The sequence below is a fragment of the Canis aureus genome, chromosome 18 (genome assembly GCF_053574225.1).
Source record: "Canis aureus isolate CA01 chromosome 18, VMU_Caureus_v.1.0, whole genome shotgun sequence".
Classification (NCBI taxonomy): Eukaryota; Metazoa; Chordata; class Mammalia; order Carnivora; family Canidae; genus Canis; species Canis aureus.
Window position 1 is genome coordinate 28,800,992 of NC_135628.1, and position 17,276 is coordinate 28,818,267.

At 34.0% G+C, this 17,276-nt stretch overlaps 1 protein-coding gene across 7 annotated transcripts in view; it reads left to right on the forward strand.

Annotated features, from left to right (window-relative positions):
- SNX13 (sorting nexin 13) overlaps positions 1 to 17,276 on the forward strand; it is a 173,677-nt gene that overhangs the window by 43,074 nt on the left and 113,327 nt on the right. For 6 of the 7 annotated variants that reach the window (XM_077856612.1, XM_077856610.1, XM_077856611.1 and 3 more), the window contains 3 exons: positions 3,007 to 3,109; positions 3,581 to 3,670; positions 4,710 to 4,831. In XM_077856612.1, coding sequence (XP_077712738.1) covers positions 3,007 to 3,109; positions 3,581 to 3,670; positions 4,710 to 4,831 — 315 coding nt within the window. Of the gene's footprint in view, positions 1 to 2,865; positions 2,897 to 3,006; positions 3,110 to 3,580; positions 3,671 to 4,709; positions 4,832 to 17,276 lie in introns of those variants that run through there. The other variant, XM_077856613.1, reaches the window with a different exon arrangement.

Here is a 17,276-nt window from a genome sequence, read left to right on the forward strand (position 1 = left end):
CAATATTTGAAGGAATCATTTGAACTTACAGGTTTAAAGAACTTTGCTGAATTGAATAGCAAATATAAACTGTGGCCTGAAAGACTGCATAAGACTCTCAGGGAATGGCTTCTGAATATTCTTACCACCTCCCACCTCTTTCATGACAGAGTTTGAAAGTTATGTGTGGTCATTTTAGAGGAAGTGCACCCACTGTGGAACAAGTGAGAATCAAATCAAGCAACTACATTTATTTTAGATTTAATATTTTCATTATAATTTCTTAGAAATAGTACTGAACACTGAAACAATAAAGAAATAAGCCACAGGAATCAGATAAATGGAATTTTGAATATTATTATTGACTAAAAAGATGATTGAAGACTATAAATCTGCAGCCCCCTGGGCTTCCTCAATTACACTCTTTTGTCACAAATTAAGATTGGAGCAGAATGGTTGCATAGCTGTATGGTTGCTCCTCTCTCTGAGGGGGTCATGACTGCTTTTACTGATTGGAAAGGAGATGTTTCTCTGAAAAGGAGAGGTTTCTTCTCTTTCATAAATTGAATAAACCCTTGGCAAAAGTGAAGCAGGATTTCAGACGATTTCCCAATATTTCAGAACGGGAGAAAATTGAGCTTTATTTGTCAGCAGAAACCCTAGGAACTCTTGGACGTTAGAGGGATGGAGAGTCATTTCTCAAACACTAAAGTGCTCCATATAAAGTTTTGGAAGAGGGGAAAGGTGATGAGTCCATGCATTTCAAAGTCATGATAACCTTTCTTGTTCCCTTTTTGAGTGTAGATTTATCAGGGAGTAATCAAAATTGTTTTTAGATACTTCTAAAGTTCTGTAAAAATTTTTAGATAAGATATTGGCAAGTATGCCAGGGGCACTAAAACTTCTTTAGATAATATTAAGAGTCACATGGTAGGGTCTGAAATTCTAAATTCATAGTGTATATAAATGTTCTGATCTGATGTTCTGTTCCAGATTATTAATCTTGGTGAAATTCACTGCCATAGTAAGGAGACTTCAATTTAAATACTACAAAGCCTCCCAAAATTATCTCAGGGGATTAGTGAAGCATTTCTAGATTACTCAGTTATGGTCAATGAGTACCACAGTACCTGAGTCAAATCTTTCCTTTTTGGCCTCTAATTACAAAGAATGATTGTTTTTCTTTTATGTAGTTTAGTATAGTTTAATGACTTATGGATTTCAAGAGCAAATGTAAGCTTTTAAATATTAAACTCAGGTAAGATCATTATATTTCATAGAATAACCGTTTCTTGATTTTAGTGGTTGTTTTTTATTGTGTAGGTCTTTAAAGATACCTTTTTTCATAAAATGCAAGTTTGAGATGAATTAATACATTTTCCTATGGAAACCACCTTTTTTTTTTTTTTAAGTTCTGCAGTTAACCATCTACAGGGTTGATAATGTATATATTGTGCTGATAGTCAAAGCTAATTCCATGTTTTCTAATATAGAGATAATATGGAAGAGATAATATGGAAGGAAAATCACTTAGAGTTTTTTTTTTTTTTGTTATTTGGGATACTATTCATACTGTATTATGGGTTATTTAATGTTATTTTGGGTGTTGCAGTCATTTGTAGCACCTGTTTTTATTTAAACCTTAAAGCTGAAACTATTAAGTTCTTTGTAAGATTAGACCATTCCTTAGCTTACTTCCTACCATTATACCTTAGACAGATGTTACTGTTTTATCAGTCTGTCTCATGATAATAATTTTAGAAATACATTGTTAATATAAGCATTTAATTGTGTCTGTAAATGTTCTTATCATGAGATAGAACTTAAATATAGGACCAACTTGATTATTAGTAAGAATATCAGATGCAAGACAGGTGAACTTTATTGACAATTCCAAGGCCAGGTTTTTTAAAAAAACTAAAACAGGATTGATGACATGGGCTGATTTTGACTCTGTTTTCTCAACTTATCTTTCAGCTTTTGTGGTGCTTGAACTAAAAAAGCAGATCACCACAAAAAGCAGAGGACTTTGAGAATCTTCCTTGTAGTAGTTGAAGCTGACCCATATTTTATTTTTCATAGTTCCCTTCTTGTCACAACAGCGTTTGAATCATTGTGAGATTACTGTGAGATTATTATAAAGTTAGAATTTTACGTTTTTCTATTATGGATTTCTTAGCTTCTTAGTGGTGCTTAGATTTAACCGGTAAATTTTAAATATAGGAAATACTGGTAGCATTTAGTGAGTAGTTAAAATAAAGCAGTTCTAAACCAGTTTTTATCTTACCTCAAGTCTATAATTGTTTTAAAAATAGCCGTTAGGATGTATTTATATGTATTTTAAAATTCCAGTCTGATTATAAACTGTTCTCTTTTTTTTCTTCCATAGCTTTTATTTATTTATTCTGTTTTTATAGTGGCAAGTTATATTATTATCTCATGTTACTTAGTTAATAGAACTATAGAAATGTGTGACTTTAGCTTTAGATTTAGATCCTATTTGTCTTTATCCTTGGTTAACTAGCCTACTTATTTAGTGAGGGCTGATTTTCCTAAAGTTTAAACTTGTTGCCTGGGATTCTTTTTTTTTTTTTTTTTAAGATTTTATTTATTTATTCATGAGAGATACAGAGAGAGGCAGAGACACAGGCAGAGGGAGAAGCAGGCTCCATGCAGGGAGCCCGATGCGGGACTCCATCCTGGGATCCCGAGGTCACGCCCTGGGCTAAAGGCGGCGCTAAACTGCTGAGCCACCTGGGCTGCCCGCCTGGAATTCTTTATGAAATGTATTATATGAAAACTTTGAAAGGCTTTCATGTATAAATTCACAAAATGCTTATGGTTGTTTTAAACTTTAGAACATAACAAAACTGCCAGTTACTTGCCTTGCTTGCCAAAGTGAAAAGCGGATTTTTTGGTGAGTGATTAATCAACTATTAAATCTGAAAAATATATTTGATGAATAGGTGTGTTAAGTTATAATAAAATTTTGTTTTTGTATCTATAATTAAAGTTTTTCTTCCACAGGGGTTTTGTGGTGACTCTCCTGTTTGGAAAAACAAACTCAGAGAAGTACCTAGAGCAGTGTGAACACTCATTTCTTCCTCCAACATCAACTGGGATTCCTAAGGTAAATAGAGTAAAGGAATGTAAAACCTCAGAGTTTTGTTCTGTGAAGTGATGATAGTATGGTCATCTATATATGGCTTGGTAGATTTTCCTATAACTTACTAGTGCTTACTATAAACTTATGAGAGACTTTCTGATCATGCTTAGAAAATGCGTTTTAAAACTTTTGTAGCATTAGATCTTAAGAGGAATGCAAATTTTAGGAAAAGTAGAAATTTGAAGCCTTTCCTACTTCAAAATTTCTCACAATCTAAATAATATTTCCCGATTTTTAATATTTTTGAGGATAACAGTAGATTTTTTTTCTGGACGTCTAGTTGGATTAATTTGAGATATAGTGTTTGTACCAGAGCCTTGAGAAATAAGGTTATTGATGGACTTAAAGATGACAGAAGAGTAGCAAGTTAGAAGTAAACTATAGATATTTTTAAATTAGGAAACAGTGCAATAAAATATTGTGATTTCCTTAAAGTGCTTAGAAGAAATGAAACGAGAAGCCAGGACTATAAAGATTGATAGAAGATTGACAGGTGCCAATATAATTGATGAACCTCTCCAGCAAGTGAGTTTTCGTATGTGGTATTTGAATTCCTTTTATTGTGTTGTAAGGTGTATTTCTTTTGAAAATACCAGGAAATAATTTTTACTATTTATGTGGTATGCTTGAAATTCATTATAATGCTGTTCTTGGATTCTGTACTTAAAGATGCTGCCTTATTTATGAAATCATTTATAATGAAGAGGTAATATTAAAGCCTTTTGTTTGAATTTGCATTTAGTAAAAATGTTTTTGCTGACATATTTGCAATGTTTCTAATTATTTTAAAGTTAAATGCTCTTTAGCTGATGAACAAGCTTAGTGTTTTGGCGAATAAGACATTTTTTTAAAAAAAGAATATACCTGATTTGATTAAAAATATTAAAAATTAGAATTAAAGTAATTCTTTTTCCTTGATATTTTTATTGATGTTTATTTGATTATGTGATTATTATAATGTGTTCTTTAAAATTCTAACACTTCTTTTATAGATAAACCCATATTTAGTTTATCAGATTTTCAAAAATAATATCCATTAAGTTGTATCACTTACTGTTTATTGACTGATTTACTATTGTTGGCAGTATCAAAGGTATTAGAATTAAGTGAACTGTTCTTTTTTTTTGTAATTTGACTACAAGAAATCTGATGGTATGATCTTGGAAAAATGGTTTCTTTTTGAGAATTAAGGTCAATTGGCATTATTTTGAACCTCATTCCATCAAGCTAATTAAAACTCTTCATTATAATATAGCACTGAAAATTTATTTTTTTGCAACCTCTGTCTTTAACCTGAATTGGGGTGGGAGTTGACCAAAGATAACTCTTTAATTTTTAAAAAATTTGGGAAGTGGATGAATTGGGACACCAAAATAATTTAAAAATTTTTTGAAATGGTTTTTTAGCATATTGATATTTTTGTAATAAAGGCAGTTTTTTAAATCATAATTTAGTATGTGGAGAGTAAATATAAATTGGTAAATAATCCTTTCAGGTTTTCATTTGCCGCTGATACTTTATAGATCCTAAGAAGTTGTATTTTTTCCCCAATATTTTGTTTTAGGTTATCCAGTTTTCCTTGAGGGACTATGTCCAGTATTGGTATTACACACTAAGTGATGATGAATCTTTTCTTCTTGAAATTAGGCAGACTCTTCAAAATGCACTCATTCAGTTTGCTACTAGGTAAGGTCACTGATGCAGAAAAATTTAAATACGTTGTTTATACCAGTAAGGAAAATGACTTTTAAATGGAAGAGGAAAATTAGTTATTTAAAGGTAAGTAGAACAGTGGATTATTGTGAGATAACTCAGATTAAAGAACTAGAGCTCTAAAAACCTGTACTTCTTTAAATTTAACCTTTACATTTACAAAATGTTTATCTTGGTTAAACTCTGTTCTCTCAGTCTGAATGTCAGTTTCTTCCTCAGGGTCCAATCATGTGACTTTCAGCCCACTTACTGAGAATACTTTTTTCACCTCTTACTCAGATACTGTTTTATTAGAATGCCATGAAAATAGTTTTAGTAAAACTATTCTTTTACTTTTGACACATATCTTCTTATAGAAGTCCTCTCAGGGGGAGAGGAAACCAAAGGAACATAAATCATTGGAGACTTTTCAGTTTATTTATTTTCAGAAGGAAGTGTATTTTGATGAATTTGCTCTAAGAAATTTTTGTGAAATATACTAAAATTCCTACTTTAAAAAACCCACTTATATACTACCTCCTCTATAAGAAAATATTTTGGTCCATAGCATTCATTATATTTAAACTACTTGATTTTCTTGGGTGGCCATTTCATATACAGAAATGACTTATTTTTGAGAGAAAGGATTTTATATTTAGAAAGAAATTTGAAATTTCTTCTTCTTCTTCCTTTTTTTTTTTTTTTTTTTTGATTAAAAGATTTCCTTGCTCGTCTACAGCCTGGAGACAGGAAGCTGTGTGCCCTGGCCATGAGTATGCTTTCAAATCTGAAGGTGTTGTTTTTCAACCAACCGCATTTTTTCCCACTTAGGTTCTTGAAATACAGTCTTGTACTTCTGAGAGTCTTGGACAATAGAGCTTTGCCCTGAGGCTTTTAATGTATTTTCATCTCTGTGCACATAGATATTTCTAGCTCATGCTACCTGTCAGGACTTTTCATCCGTAACTCAGTTAATCCTAAACTTTAGGAGGTTAGTTCCTCAACCTCAGGTCATTGGGGAGACCTGCACTAATGTTTATGATTTGAATAATAACCTATAACCTAACTTATAGAGATAGATTTGAGCTCCTTCTCCCTTAGTATTAACAGAGATGTTTGCAGAGTAGCCAGCCTTAATTACGAGTGTCACTTGTAATTTTCTATGGAACACAGAAAATAAAGTGTAATCAAAGTTCAGAACTAGGATTTTATCTCCTTTATTTCATATATATAACATTATTGAGTATTAGGTATTCATTCTTTCAGATAACTCTTCCATTCAGTCATTGACTACTTTCTATAATAACATCATCCTAATGACTTTTTTTCCTTTTGAAAGATGGGAATAAAAAAAAAAAAAGAAAGATGGGAATAGGTGTTCATTATTGATGTGTCTGGCTGCCTAAATATATTTATTGAAATACAACAAATCTTAGTCCTGGAAAGAACTTTGAACTAGTAATTAGGAGACTTCAGTTTGCATCCTGCTCTACTAGTTAGCTATGAAACCATGGGCATATATTTTAAACATTTTGAATCTTGGTTTTTCTCACATGTCAATTGAGCATAATAATACTTGCCCTGTTCCTCACAGGGTTATTGTTGGCATCAAATTCATCTATCCATTCAGCTAATATTTTATGCCTCCTTTTTACCAACCAGGTGCTGCAGATACTACAGTGTGTAAAACAAGATCCCTGATGTATGAGAATAATTATGAAAATGTTTTGAAATTGTGAAGGAATTTAGAAATAAGTTTTTAATGCTCTCCAGCATTTATAATTTCACAACAGAAAAAGTCCAGAGGTATTAAATGGTTAGTCCAAGGCTATCCAGTGAATTGGGACAGAGTCAGAATTAGAATCAGACTGTTCTTAACAGTCTAGTATTCTTTCTTCCATTCCCTACCAGATATATTATGGTCTAGATTTTTCATCTTAATTTTCCTACCTTTTTTTTTTTTTTACCTTTCATTGCAATGCTCTCCCTGTTTTTGATCCCCCAAACCACCTTCTCTTTACACTTCATGTAATTGTTCTGTTCTCCGCCCCCCTTTGTAACATTGTACACTATAAAGCTGAATATTTAAGTGATTGCAGGAAGAGAGTCAGGTTTCTTCCATCCTAGACTGTTCTGAATTTATATCTTTGCTTTCTCATGGGCCTTAAGTTTTTGGACAAATTAATCAGCCTCTTTTGAGCCTTAGTTTACTCATTCATAAAAGGCTCACAATAACAAAGTTACTTTTGAGGCTGTTTTCAGGCTAAAAATGACATGAAGTGAAGCCCCTCGCATTCAGTAAGGCTCAATGATTGTGCTATCTCTCTGAATGACTTTATTTTTGTTCTGTGTTGGTTTTTTCTATTGCGACTAAAAGGTACATCTTACAGAGTCTCCATGACTGTTTTCTTTGCTAGTATCGAGAAAATTAGGTCTTTTTACAATTTGAGTACTACTTCAGTTGTTCAGTGCTGACTGTTGCGTATGCTCGAACATACAACAAGTGCGCTAAGTTATTATTGCCTTTGTCCTTCAAGTCACAGTCTTGTATAGGGGCCCATGAAGTCCTAAAAGTATATATAGAATTGTTACAGATTTCATTTTAAAAAGGGCCTATCAATCCAGAAAAGATTTAGAACCACTCAGCTCTAGTGTTCATATTTATTCATTACGCTGAGCAGAGTATCAGCATGAAATGAAATGTTAATTTTGAGTTATAACAGGAAGAAAAGATAGACTTAGAGTCTGAAGTCCTGAGTTTTGAGTTTTAGGGCTATTATTAGGCTGTATAGTTTTGAATGTGCAAGACACATAAATTCTTAGAGTCTGGTGATAACCCATATCTTCTTGTCAGGTTATTAGGGTTAAATGACATCACGAGTGAGAGAGTACTTTGTAATGATAACACTTTGTGTTAACATTTTTAGTACCTGTTACTCTATTTTTTTTCAAAGATTTTATTTATTTATTCATGAGAGACACAAGAGAGAGACAAGAGACATAGGCAGAGGGAGAAGCAGGCTCCCCTCAGGGAGCCCGGTGTGGGACTTGATCCCTGAGCTACCCAGGATCCCAGAACCTGCTACTCTAGTAGCAGTTTAGGGATGGAAACCTTCATAGAACACTCTTGATTTCTCTGTCATAGAACCTGGGTGTGAACTAGGCTGCAACGTTAGGCGTTGAATCTGAGATCACCTTTGTATTTTTATTTCTCCTTCAAATACAATATTATGATATAGGACTGAGTCCTGGGAAATATATATTATAATTCTATCTGTACCATTGAGTTATAACATACTTAAAATTTCTTAATATATGTGTAAAATAATAATATTAATACTTGTAACAAACTTAACAATTGTGAGGGGCAAATGAGATGATGTCCAAGAAGCATTTCCTGAAGTATTTGTCAGCCAATGATTATACCAGTGATTATACTTGAGCAAGTTACTTGACTTTCTATGTCTCAATCTCTGCATCAGTAAAATGGGTTAAGTATCCCATGGGGTTGTTGTACTGTTTATATAAAGGAGTAGTGCATATAGAACATCACAGGAAATGTTCAGTGAATGTTAACTTGGTTGTTACTATTTTGGTTATTTATTACCTTCCTAGGATGTATACACAGATTCTTTGTCTTAATTTGTTTTGTTTCGAGGGAAGGAGCAGGTGGAGACAAAATTAAAACACTTAAAATGGAGAGAAATAAAGTAGTCATTTGTGTGGTACTGAGAGCAGTTTTTATATAGAGGTAAAATGGACCAGAATAACCGAGGAAGACCTCATGTGGATTGAGGTTAAAGCTGATCTTCAAGAATGGATATGTGGGATAGAGAAAGGGATGAAGGATATAGTAGAAAAGAGCAAAGTTCTGAGAACGGGGATAAGATTAGTGTGGTAGAAGCCACAAGGAAATACAAGTGATCAAGGAACCTTGATCATAGGTGTGAAATGTGGCAACTGTGTTCCTACATCTCTGTTCTCCTTAGCCCCAAGGTTAGCAGGAAGGAGATATAATGGGTTTTCCTGTAGGAGGAGGAAGTATGGTTATGTAGGTTCCTAGTAGATGCACTGTGTTCTTCCTAAAGGGTTTTCCCGTAGGAGGAGGAAGTATGGTTGTGTAGGTTCCTAGTACATGCAGTGGTTGTAATACTAATGATAGCACTCTTTTTGCAACGATGGGGGATATGTTCTGAAAGTTTAACCATTTTTCTTACAACTTTTTGCTATAGAAGTAATAGATCATCTGTTTCTAGACTTGTCCAAAAGGCAGACACAATTCAAATAATGGACATTTGCAACAGTAAAGTTGTACACTCTTGTCACTTTACAAGTTTTCCTTGTAAATGGCAAAATGTTTTCATTTCTTTTGGAAATATAGGAATAGAATTTCTATGTCTTATCACTCTTTAATTTTTGAAGAACTGCAAATTGATTTTCTTTCTTTTTTTTTTTTTTAAAGATTTATTTATTTATTTATGATAGACATAGAGAGAGAGAGCGAGAGAGAGAGAGGCAGAGACTCAGGAGGAGGGAGAAGCAGGCTCCATGCCAGGAGCCCGACATGGGACTCGATCCCGGGACTCCAGGATCACACCCTGGGCCAAAGGCAGGCGCTAAACCGCTGAGCTACCCAGGGATCCTCTGCAAATTGATTTTCAAAGTAGCTGGATATTCTCACCAACACTATATTACGATGCTTCCATTTTCTCCACATCCTTACTTATACTTGCTTTTATCTTTTTTTCTTCAAGTTTTATTTATTTAAGTAATCTCTGTACCCCACATGGGGCTTGAACTCACGACCTTGAGATCAAGAGTCACATGTTCTTCTGACTTAGCCAGCCAGGTGCCCCATGATTTTTTGAATCTGTCTTTTGAGTTACTGCCATCCTAGTGGGTGTAAATTGGCATTTCCTTATGGTTTTGATTTGCATTTCCCCGATAGGTAATGATATTGAGCATCTTTTCATATGCTTGAGTCATTTATATAGCTTCTTTAGACAATGTCTATTCAGATCTTTTCCCCATTTTTAAATTAGGTTATTTGTAATTTTATTATTAAATGGAGGGTACTATAGTCAGGTTTTGTAAATAGAATTTTATTGGACAGTCACACTGATTTGTTTGTATTTTTGTCCATGGCTGCTTTTGTACCACAATGGCAGAGTAGACTAATTGTGACCCAGATAGTGTGGTTGCAAAGCCTAAAATAGTTGCTCTTTGGCTCATTAGAGAACAAGTTTTCTGATCCCTGAAATAGTATTGTAGTCATTAAGTTTAGGAAGTATTGTTAAACAGATAGGAAATATATTAGAATAAAAATCATGCAAAATAGTGTATGATTTTAGCTATGTAGTAAAAACCTGTAAATATGTATGCAAAGCAAAGAAACTAATGGGAAATATGCTAAAATATTAACTGATCTTTGGATTGTGGATTCATGGCTGATTATAACTGATGCTGAAAACAAAAGAAGGAAGTTACACTTTACAAAATGAGAATGTATTACTTTTATAGCCAGAGACAGAAACATTTGGTAGTGAGCAATAAAGATACCGAGGATGGCGTTTTTTTAAACTAAATTAATTCTCTTGTTGCTCTGTTTTATTTTTTTTTTTATTTTTTATTTTTTTTTGCTTATGAACGCGTAAGAATCATCTTTTTCAACTGTAGATGATGTGTTTTGTATAGGCAGCCACTATCCCTTTATTTCTTTGGACAGTGATCTGGAAACTAATGCTTAATATATAGGTTTTTTTGTATGTGATGAAATAGTGAATAGTCAATAAATTCTTGTTGATTGAATTCCCATTTATGACTTTTGCATATTTTTTCCCCACAGAATTTTAATACATTTTAATGTTGGGTCTAGGAATGTTTTCATTTGTCAGGTACATTTTACTAGCAGTTTTGTTTATTAAAATAGTTAAGCATTACTTGAATTTTTTTTTTTTTTTATAAATTTTTTTAAAATTTTTATTTATTTATGATAGTCACAGAGAGAGAGAGAGGCAGAGACACAGGCAGAGGGAGAAGCAGGCTCCATGCACCGGGAGCCCGACGTGGGATTCGATCCCGGGTCTCCAGGATCGCGCCCTGGGCCAAAGGCAGGCGCCAAACCGCTGCGCCACCCAGGGATCCCATTACTTGAATTTTTTAATTCTTAACACTATATGTAAGAGGATGCACACTTAGCCCTAGGTTGTTTATTTTTTTTCCTTTCCTGTAGATTGATTAAGGCTTCCAGCAATCTGTTCTTTACACTCAACCTCTAAACTAGGTGAGTGTGCTTTATGTGTATTTCTCTTAGTTGTTCATGTATTCTGAGATCCACATCCTTTAGAACATCTGGATCTTTAACTTCTGAGGTATTGGAGCACAGGATGTAGAACTGGACTTCTTATGTAGTGTTATAGTTCACTAAATACCATTTCCTTTAATATTGTTATATAAAACTGCAACCTAAAATTTTTCTCCATTTTTCCAATTTGTTTATAACTTTAAGAGTCAGGAGATTTTGTGTTCTCGTTAAGGTACAGTAAAGAAAACACTGGATTGAAAATTAAGAACCTTGATTTATTTTTTTAAGCAAAACCTTGATGTCACTAGCTATGTAATCTAGAATGAGTAAAGTCTGACTCTGCGGTGATAGGGACTTGTAATTATTTCAGATCCCTTGAAATTCTAAAATACTAGGACTCCCTGGTGAGGTTGGTACTAACCTTGTTTTTTTTAAATTTTTTTTATTTTATTTTTCTAGTCATAGCTTGTCCTCAAAACACGCACTCACATATTCTGTCACACCTTACATTTTGAATACCATTTGGGGAGTTGTTTTTTATAGTGTCTGATGTTGCTAATTAGATTTAATTTACTTAGGAATTAAAGTACTTCTCTAGTCTATTGTTTTACTAGTAGGTTTTAGAATAGGATGATAATAAAGCTTTTATACCTTGTATTATATTTCTATATGGTCAGAAATAAATATAACATTTGTTATATTTCTGTGCTTGACTTCAGACATAGGAGACATTTAGTAGACTAATCTTTTCTTGATGGTTAAATCATATATTAGTGAAAATTTAAAAATTTTTATTTGATTATCCAGATGATGCTATCCTTACAGAATGCAGAAAACAATAAATTTGTAGTTTTAGAAGTCTACTGTAAGTTTTCTGAAGTGTAAATATTTCCACCATGGTTGATTTTAAGCTGTCACCAGGAAGTCACTGAATGTAGAACTAGAAAAGAGAGGTGCGTAATTGGCTCTTCCACTTTTATTTTCTCCCCCAACTGGGAAGAGGTGCAGCCAGTGAAGGGAGCAGACAGGTTTTTAATCACCAGGGAGTGAGGCTTATTTCCTTATGTGGTTGCTAATTTAGCTCTTATAAAAGAGGAATTTTCCATATGTATTTGAGGATTATGATAGAGAGCAATAGAAAATTTCATGTAACTTCAGGAATGTTGTGGAAAAAAAGTTAAATCTATTACTTACTTTACAGTCTTATTTTTTTCCCTCACAACATTCCTGTGCCTAAAAATATGCTTGAATTAAATTTCAGGCTGAAACATGATACTGTAACTAAGTGTTCCCTCAAAGTCTCCTGAAGAATGGAAACAAGGTTTATGTATTTTAGAGTATATCCTTTCTAATAATGAATTGTTAGGGGGAAGGTTAGTGCCTGATACAATGGCTAAAGGAAGAAGGGATTCTTTAGCAGACAAAAAAAAATAAAAAATTCTCAAAATTGCTTGCTTATTAAAATATATCCATATTTAATATATGCTTATTAAAATATAAACAATATAAAATTGTTATATTTTATATAACAATAAAAAACTAGGAATTTTACTACAGTAGAGATTTTTAAAAATACCTAATTTTTATATAGAAAATGAACTCCTAGGAAATTAATACATATTATTATAAATTTATGTGATTGGTTATTTCCTTTATTGATTAATATATCTTTAAAACGTCTTTAAATATGTACGTGTGCGTATATGTCTACATATCTGCACTATACAGTGTACAGTGCCATTCTTACTGTTTTCAAATACGGTCTTAGTCATTTCTGAGAAAAAATAGCGTGATGTCAGGAACATAACATTTATTATAGGATTGTTTCTATGAGAAGTCAGTTTTTACTGTTATCATTTTGATATAAAAGACCTTTTGTAGGAAAAGTGTTCTGCCAAGAATGGGAAGATTACGTTTACTGCTAAACAGCTACCCATGTCTTTAGTCAGGTAAGTCTACTACATGGTGATCCTTGCATATACCATGCTCACTCTTCTTTTTTTTTTTAATTTTTATTTATTTATGATAGTCACCCAGAGAGAGAGAGAGAGAGAGGCAGAGACATAGGCAGAGGGAGAAGCAGGCTCCATGCAGCAAGCCTGACGTGGGATTCGACCCCGGGTCTCCAGGATCGCGCCCTGGGCCAAAGGCAGGCGCCAAACCGCTGCGCCACCCAGGGATCCCCATGCTCACTCTTCTTTTATTCATTCCTATATCCTTTTTTTCTCTTGTTTGATTTACATTCATTAAGACTTGTTTTAAGTGTGGTCTCTTAATCCTTTAAAATTACAACATATTGCTTAATTTACCTCTACTTTTGTGTGTGGTTATCGTCAACAAAATTTTAAGCTACTTTTGCCATGGTTCCGATTCACTACTGTAGTAGCAGTTCTCTTAATTACTTCAGTTAGCCAGTATTCTCCATTCCCTGTGGAAGACACACTCATACAGACTCATGCACCTGGCATTAAAGCTAGGTGAAGAAACTACTTTGTAGTACTTCTGTCCACTTCTGTTCCCATCTTTTAAGCTTTAGGTTTCTGGGTCCTGCCCCCAGAAAATCTGATGCACTTGGTCCATAGGGTGAGTTGAACATGTGTGATTTAGAGGAGAAAGTTGACCAAGCATGATAAAAAAAGTTGTATTTGTTTCTGAACCCATGTATACCAGTTATACTTTTTATTATAATCATCATTTAATTTATTCCTACATAGTTGGAAGAAGTACGTGAATGGCAAGGTAGTTTCTATAAAAACTAAGTCATTGGTTTTGAAATTTTACTCAAGCTAGTTGCTAAATAGATTGCAGTTGAGTCAGATGTGCAGAAACAATCAGGTGTGCAGATGAAATATTGGTGTAAAGTCCTGAAGGACTCTGCATTCAGATTTGTTCACAAATGTCTTTAGTTGTCATGCCATTGAAAAGAAACTGGCCACCATAACTGTTGCAGTGTTGTAATGTGACAAAAGCTGCATTAATATCACTTGGCAAAACCTTAGTCAAATAAAAGGTCTTAGTCTTATATTGAAAGATTTATATGATTTAAGTTAAAATGAGATATATTCATGATTCCCTCTTTTGGTCAGATATTTTTATTTACTAACCAGTTATCAGTTTTCCATGTAATATGTCCGTGTGTGTATGTGTGTGTGTTGCACATGCTACAATGGGTATTCAGGTAATACAATCATGGATTCTTAAAGCTCTAAATGTCCTTAGAGAAAACAAACTCAGGGAAGTGATGTGACTTGCTGAATTTCACAACAAATGAAATGGTGAATCTTTTACTTGAATTAAAGACATAGTAGCCAATCCAGTGCTCTTTTAGAGAAATACTTAGTGATTTTGGTGTGTTTTTTGCATTACTGATGATGAGCTGTACACTGCTTAGCATAGATGGGACCAGTGAAGTAATTTATATAATCTCATTGTCCGCCTATATATTTGGGATATTTATTGCATATTTTTGGTATTAGCATTAAGTAGCTTGGGGATTTAGAAAGGTAAAAAGGGCTCCTTACTTTATATTCTTTTGCAGAACTTTAAGAAGTAAAGAGGAAACCGTTATGTGCATCTCATGTTGCATTTCTCTAGGCACCTACTTACAGTGTTTTGACCCTGAAAGAGGAATCAGTAAATCAATATCTATTGAGTGTCTCCAATGTTCAATACATTATTTAGCCATGTGAGATAGCACTGTGGATAAAGTGAACACAGAATAAAACAGACAAAGTCTCTGGCTTCCTAGGATTTTTATCTCAGCAGTTGAATTTATCTCTAGCAGTTGGATTATTTAACTCTAGGTTTTAAGTGCTCTAAAAAGTGAAAAAAATTGGTACTGTGAGAGTGTATAACTGGAGATCCATACCTAGTCTGAAAGCATATGGCAGAGAGAGAGAGGGATAAGGGGCAATGAAGGCTGCCATGTGGAATAGACATTTTAGGTAAACTCTAAAGTAAGTGGGAATTGTTAAGTGAATGTGGGGGAGAGAAGGGAAATGTGTGAAAAGTGGGCAAGGGTGAGCAAACTTGGCAGAGGGATTAGCTTGTCCAGAGGCTCTGAGATAAGGGGCATATGTGAGAAATGGAAAGAAAGCCTGTGAGTTAGCAGAACAGAAAGGAAAGAAGAGGGTAGAACAGATGGTGATGAGGAAGTAAGCATGGTTGTCCTGGGTATGCAAGGTCTTAGAGAAAGTATTCATGCTTAGCCCTTAGATCTAAAGGGACTTCTTGAAGGGTTTTTGAATCTCTTATTTTGTACTATCATGTTTGTATTTTTGAAACGATCACTCTGGCTGCTCTATGGAAAACAGAATGGAGGGGAGAGAAAGGTAGATGTGGGAGACCATCTAAAATAAAAGGCTAGAATCAAAAGATGAATGGATAAAGAAGATGTGGTATATGTATACAATGGAATATTACTCAGCCATTAGAAATGACAAATACCCACTATTTGCTTCGACGTGGATGGAACTGGAGGGTATTATGCTGAGTGAAATAAGAAAATCAGAGAAGGACAAACATTATATGGTCTCATTCATTTGGGGAATATAAAAATTAATGAAAGGGAATAAAGGGAAAGGAGAGAAAATGAGTGAAAATATCAGTGAGGGTGACAAAACACGAGAGACACCTAACTCAGAAACGAACAAGGGGTAGTGGAAAGGGAGGTGGGTGGGGCGTTGGGGTGACTGGGTGACAGGCACTGAGGGGGGCACTTGGCGGGATGAGCACTGGGTGTTATGCTATATGTTGGCAAATTGAACTCCAGTAAAAAAATTAATAAAGTAAAATAAAAGGCTAGAAATAGAATGCTGGCATTAGGGATGGAGATAAAGGCATGAAAATACATATTCAGAGAGATATACTTTATAGTTTGGTTTTTGCTCTTGTACTTTAATGAAACTTCATTACTTGTTTGCATTCCTAGTTAACTTTCATAATTCTTGCAATTCTGTCAAGATACGTAAGCTTCAGGGGTCTGCTATAAATATTAGATTTTCAAGGTAGGGTTAGAATATATTATTCTCTTGGTCATATAGGAAATAACGCTCTCCTGTATTTAAGTTGAGGAAAGGAAAGTTTACAGTAGTAATAAAATGAAGGTATAGGTAATAGGATTTATTGTTTTTTTTTTTTTTTTTTTTAGAGTAGGAATCATGCGGGGGAATAATACTTTAAACAAAGTGAAAAAGAGCCTTGACAATAAAGGTGCCTGGATGGCTTAGTCAGTTAACATCCAACTCTTGATTTGCTCTGTGCTTGGTGTGGAGGCTGGTTGGGATTCTCTTTCTCCCTCTCCCTTTGCCTCCCTCCACTCTTGTGCTAGGATATGTGCTCTTTCTCTTTCTAAAATAAATAAACCTTAAAAGAAAAAGAGTGTGGATGACTATAGGCATAATTCAAGAATAATTGATACTAAGAGCTCTAATAGAAAGCTACATGTGGATAAATAGAAGAAAGTGTGGCTGTAAATTGAATGACTCTTTAATTGATTTTTATATTCATGGTTCACTTACTAGATATTTATCATAATCCTCTAATTTTAGGAAGTACTTCACTGTCATCAGAATATTTTCAAATTATGTTAAGACAAACACTAGAAATTGTTAGTAGATGTTTTCCTAGTTTACAAAGGGAAGCGATGTACTACTATTTTTATCTTCCTAACCTAGAAAAGTTCCTTTAAGACTTAAATTAGCACATATTCAGTGGAAGTGAGTCAAGCAAAGGGAAAATAATGATCTTGGGTGGAGATACAGAATACTGTTGTTACTGGTTTTCTCCACCCTCAACATACTTGTATATTGAAAGTAGAAATCCCTATTTTAAATTTAAAATGAATTTTATGTATTTGCATTGCTTGTTTATTTTCACTTATTTTTTTTTTAAGATTTTATTCAGAGAGAATGAGAGAGAGAGAGAGAGAGAGAGAGAGAGTCGGAGACACAGGCAGAGGGAGAAGCAGGCTCCATGCAGGGAGCCTGACGTGGGACTCGATCCCGGGTCTCCAGGATCACAACCCAGACTGCTGGTGGCGCTAAGCCGCTGCGCCACGGTTTCTGCCCTTCACTTATTTTCAATGTTATATCTTCTCTAATGAGTTGAGATGGGTTTAAAATGCCTTCTAAAATT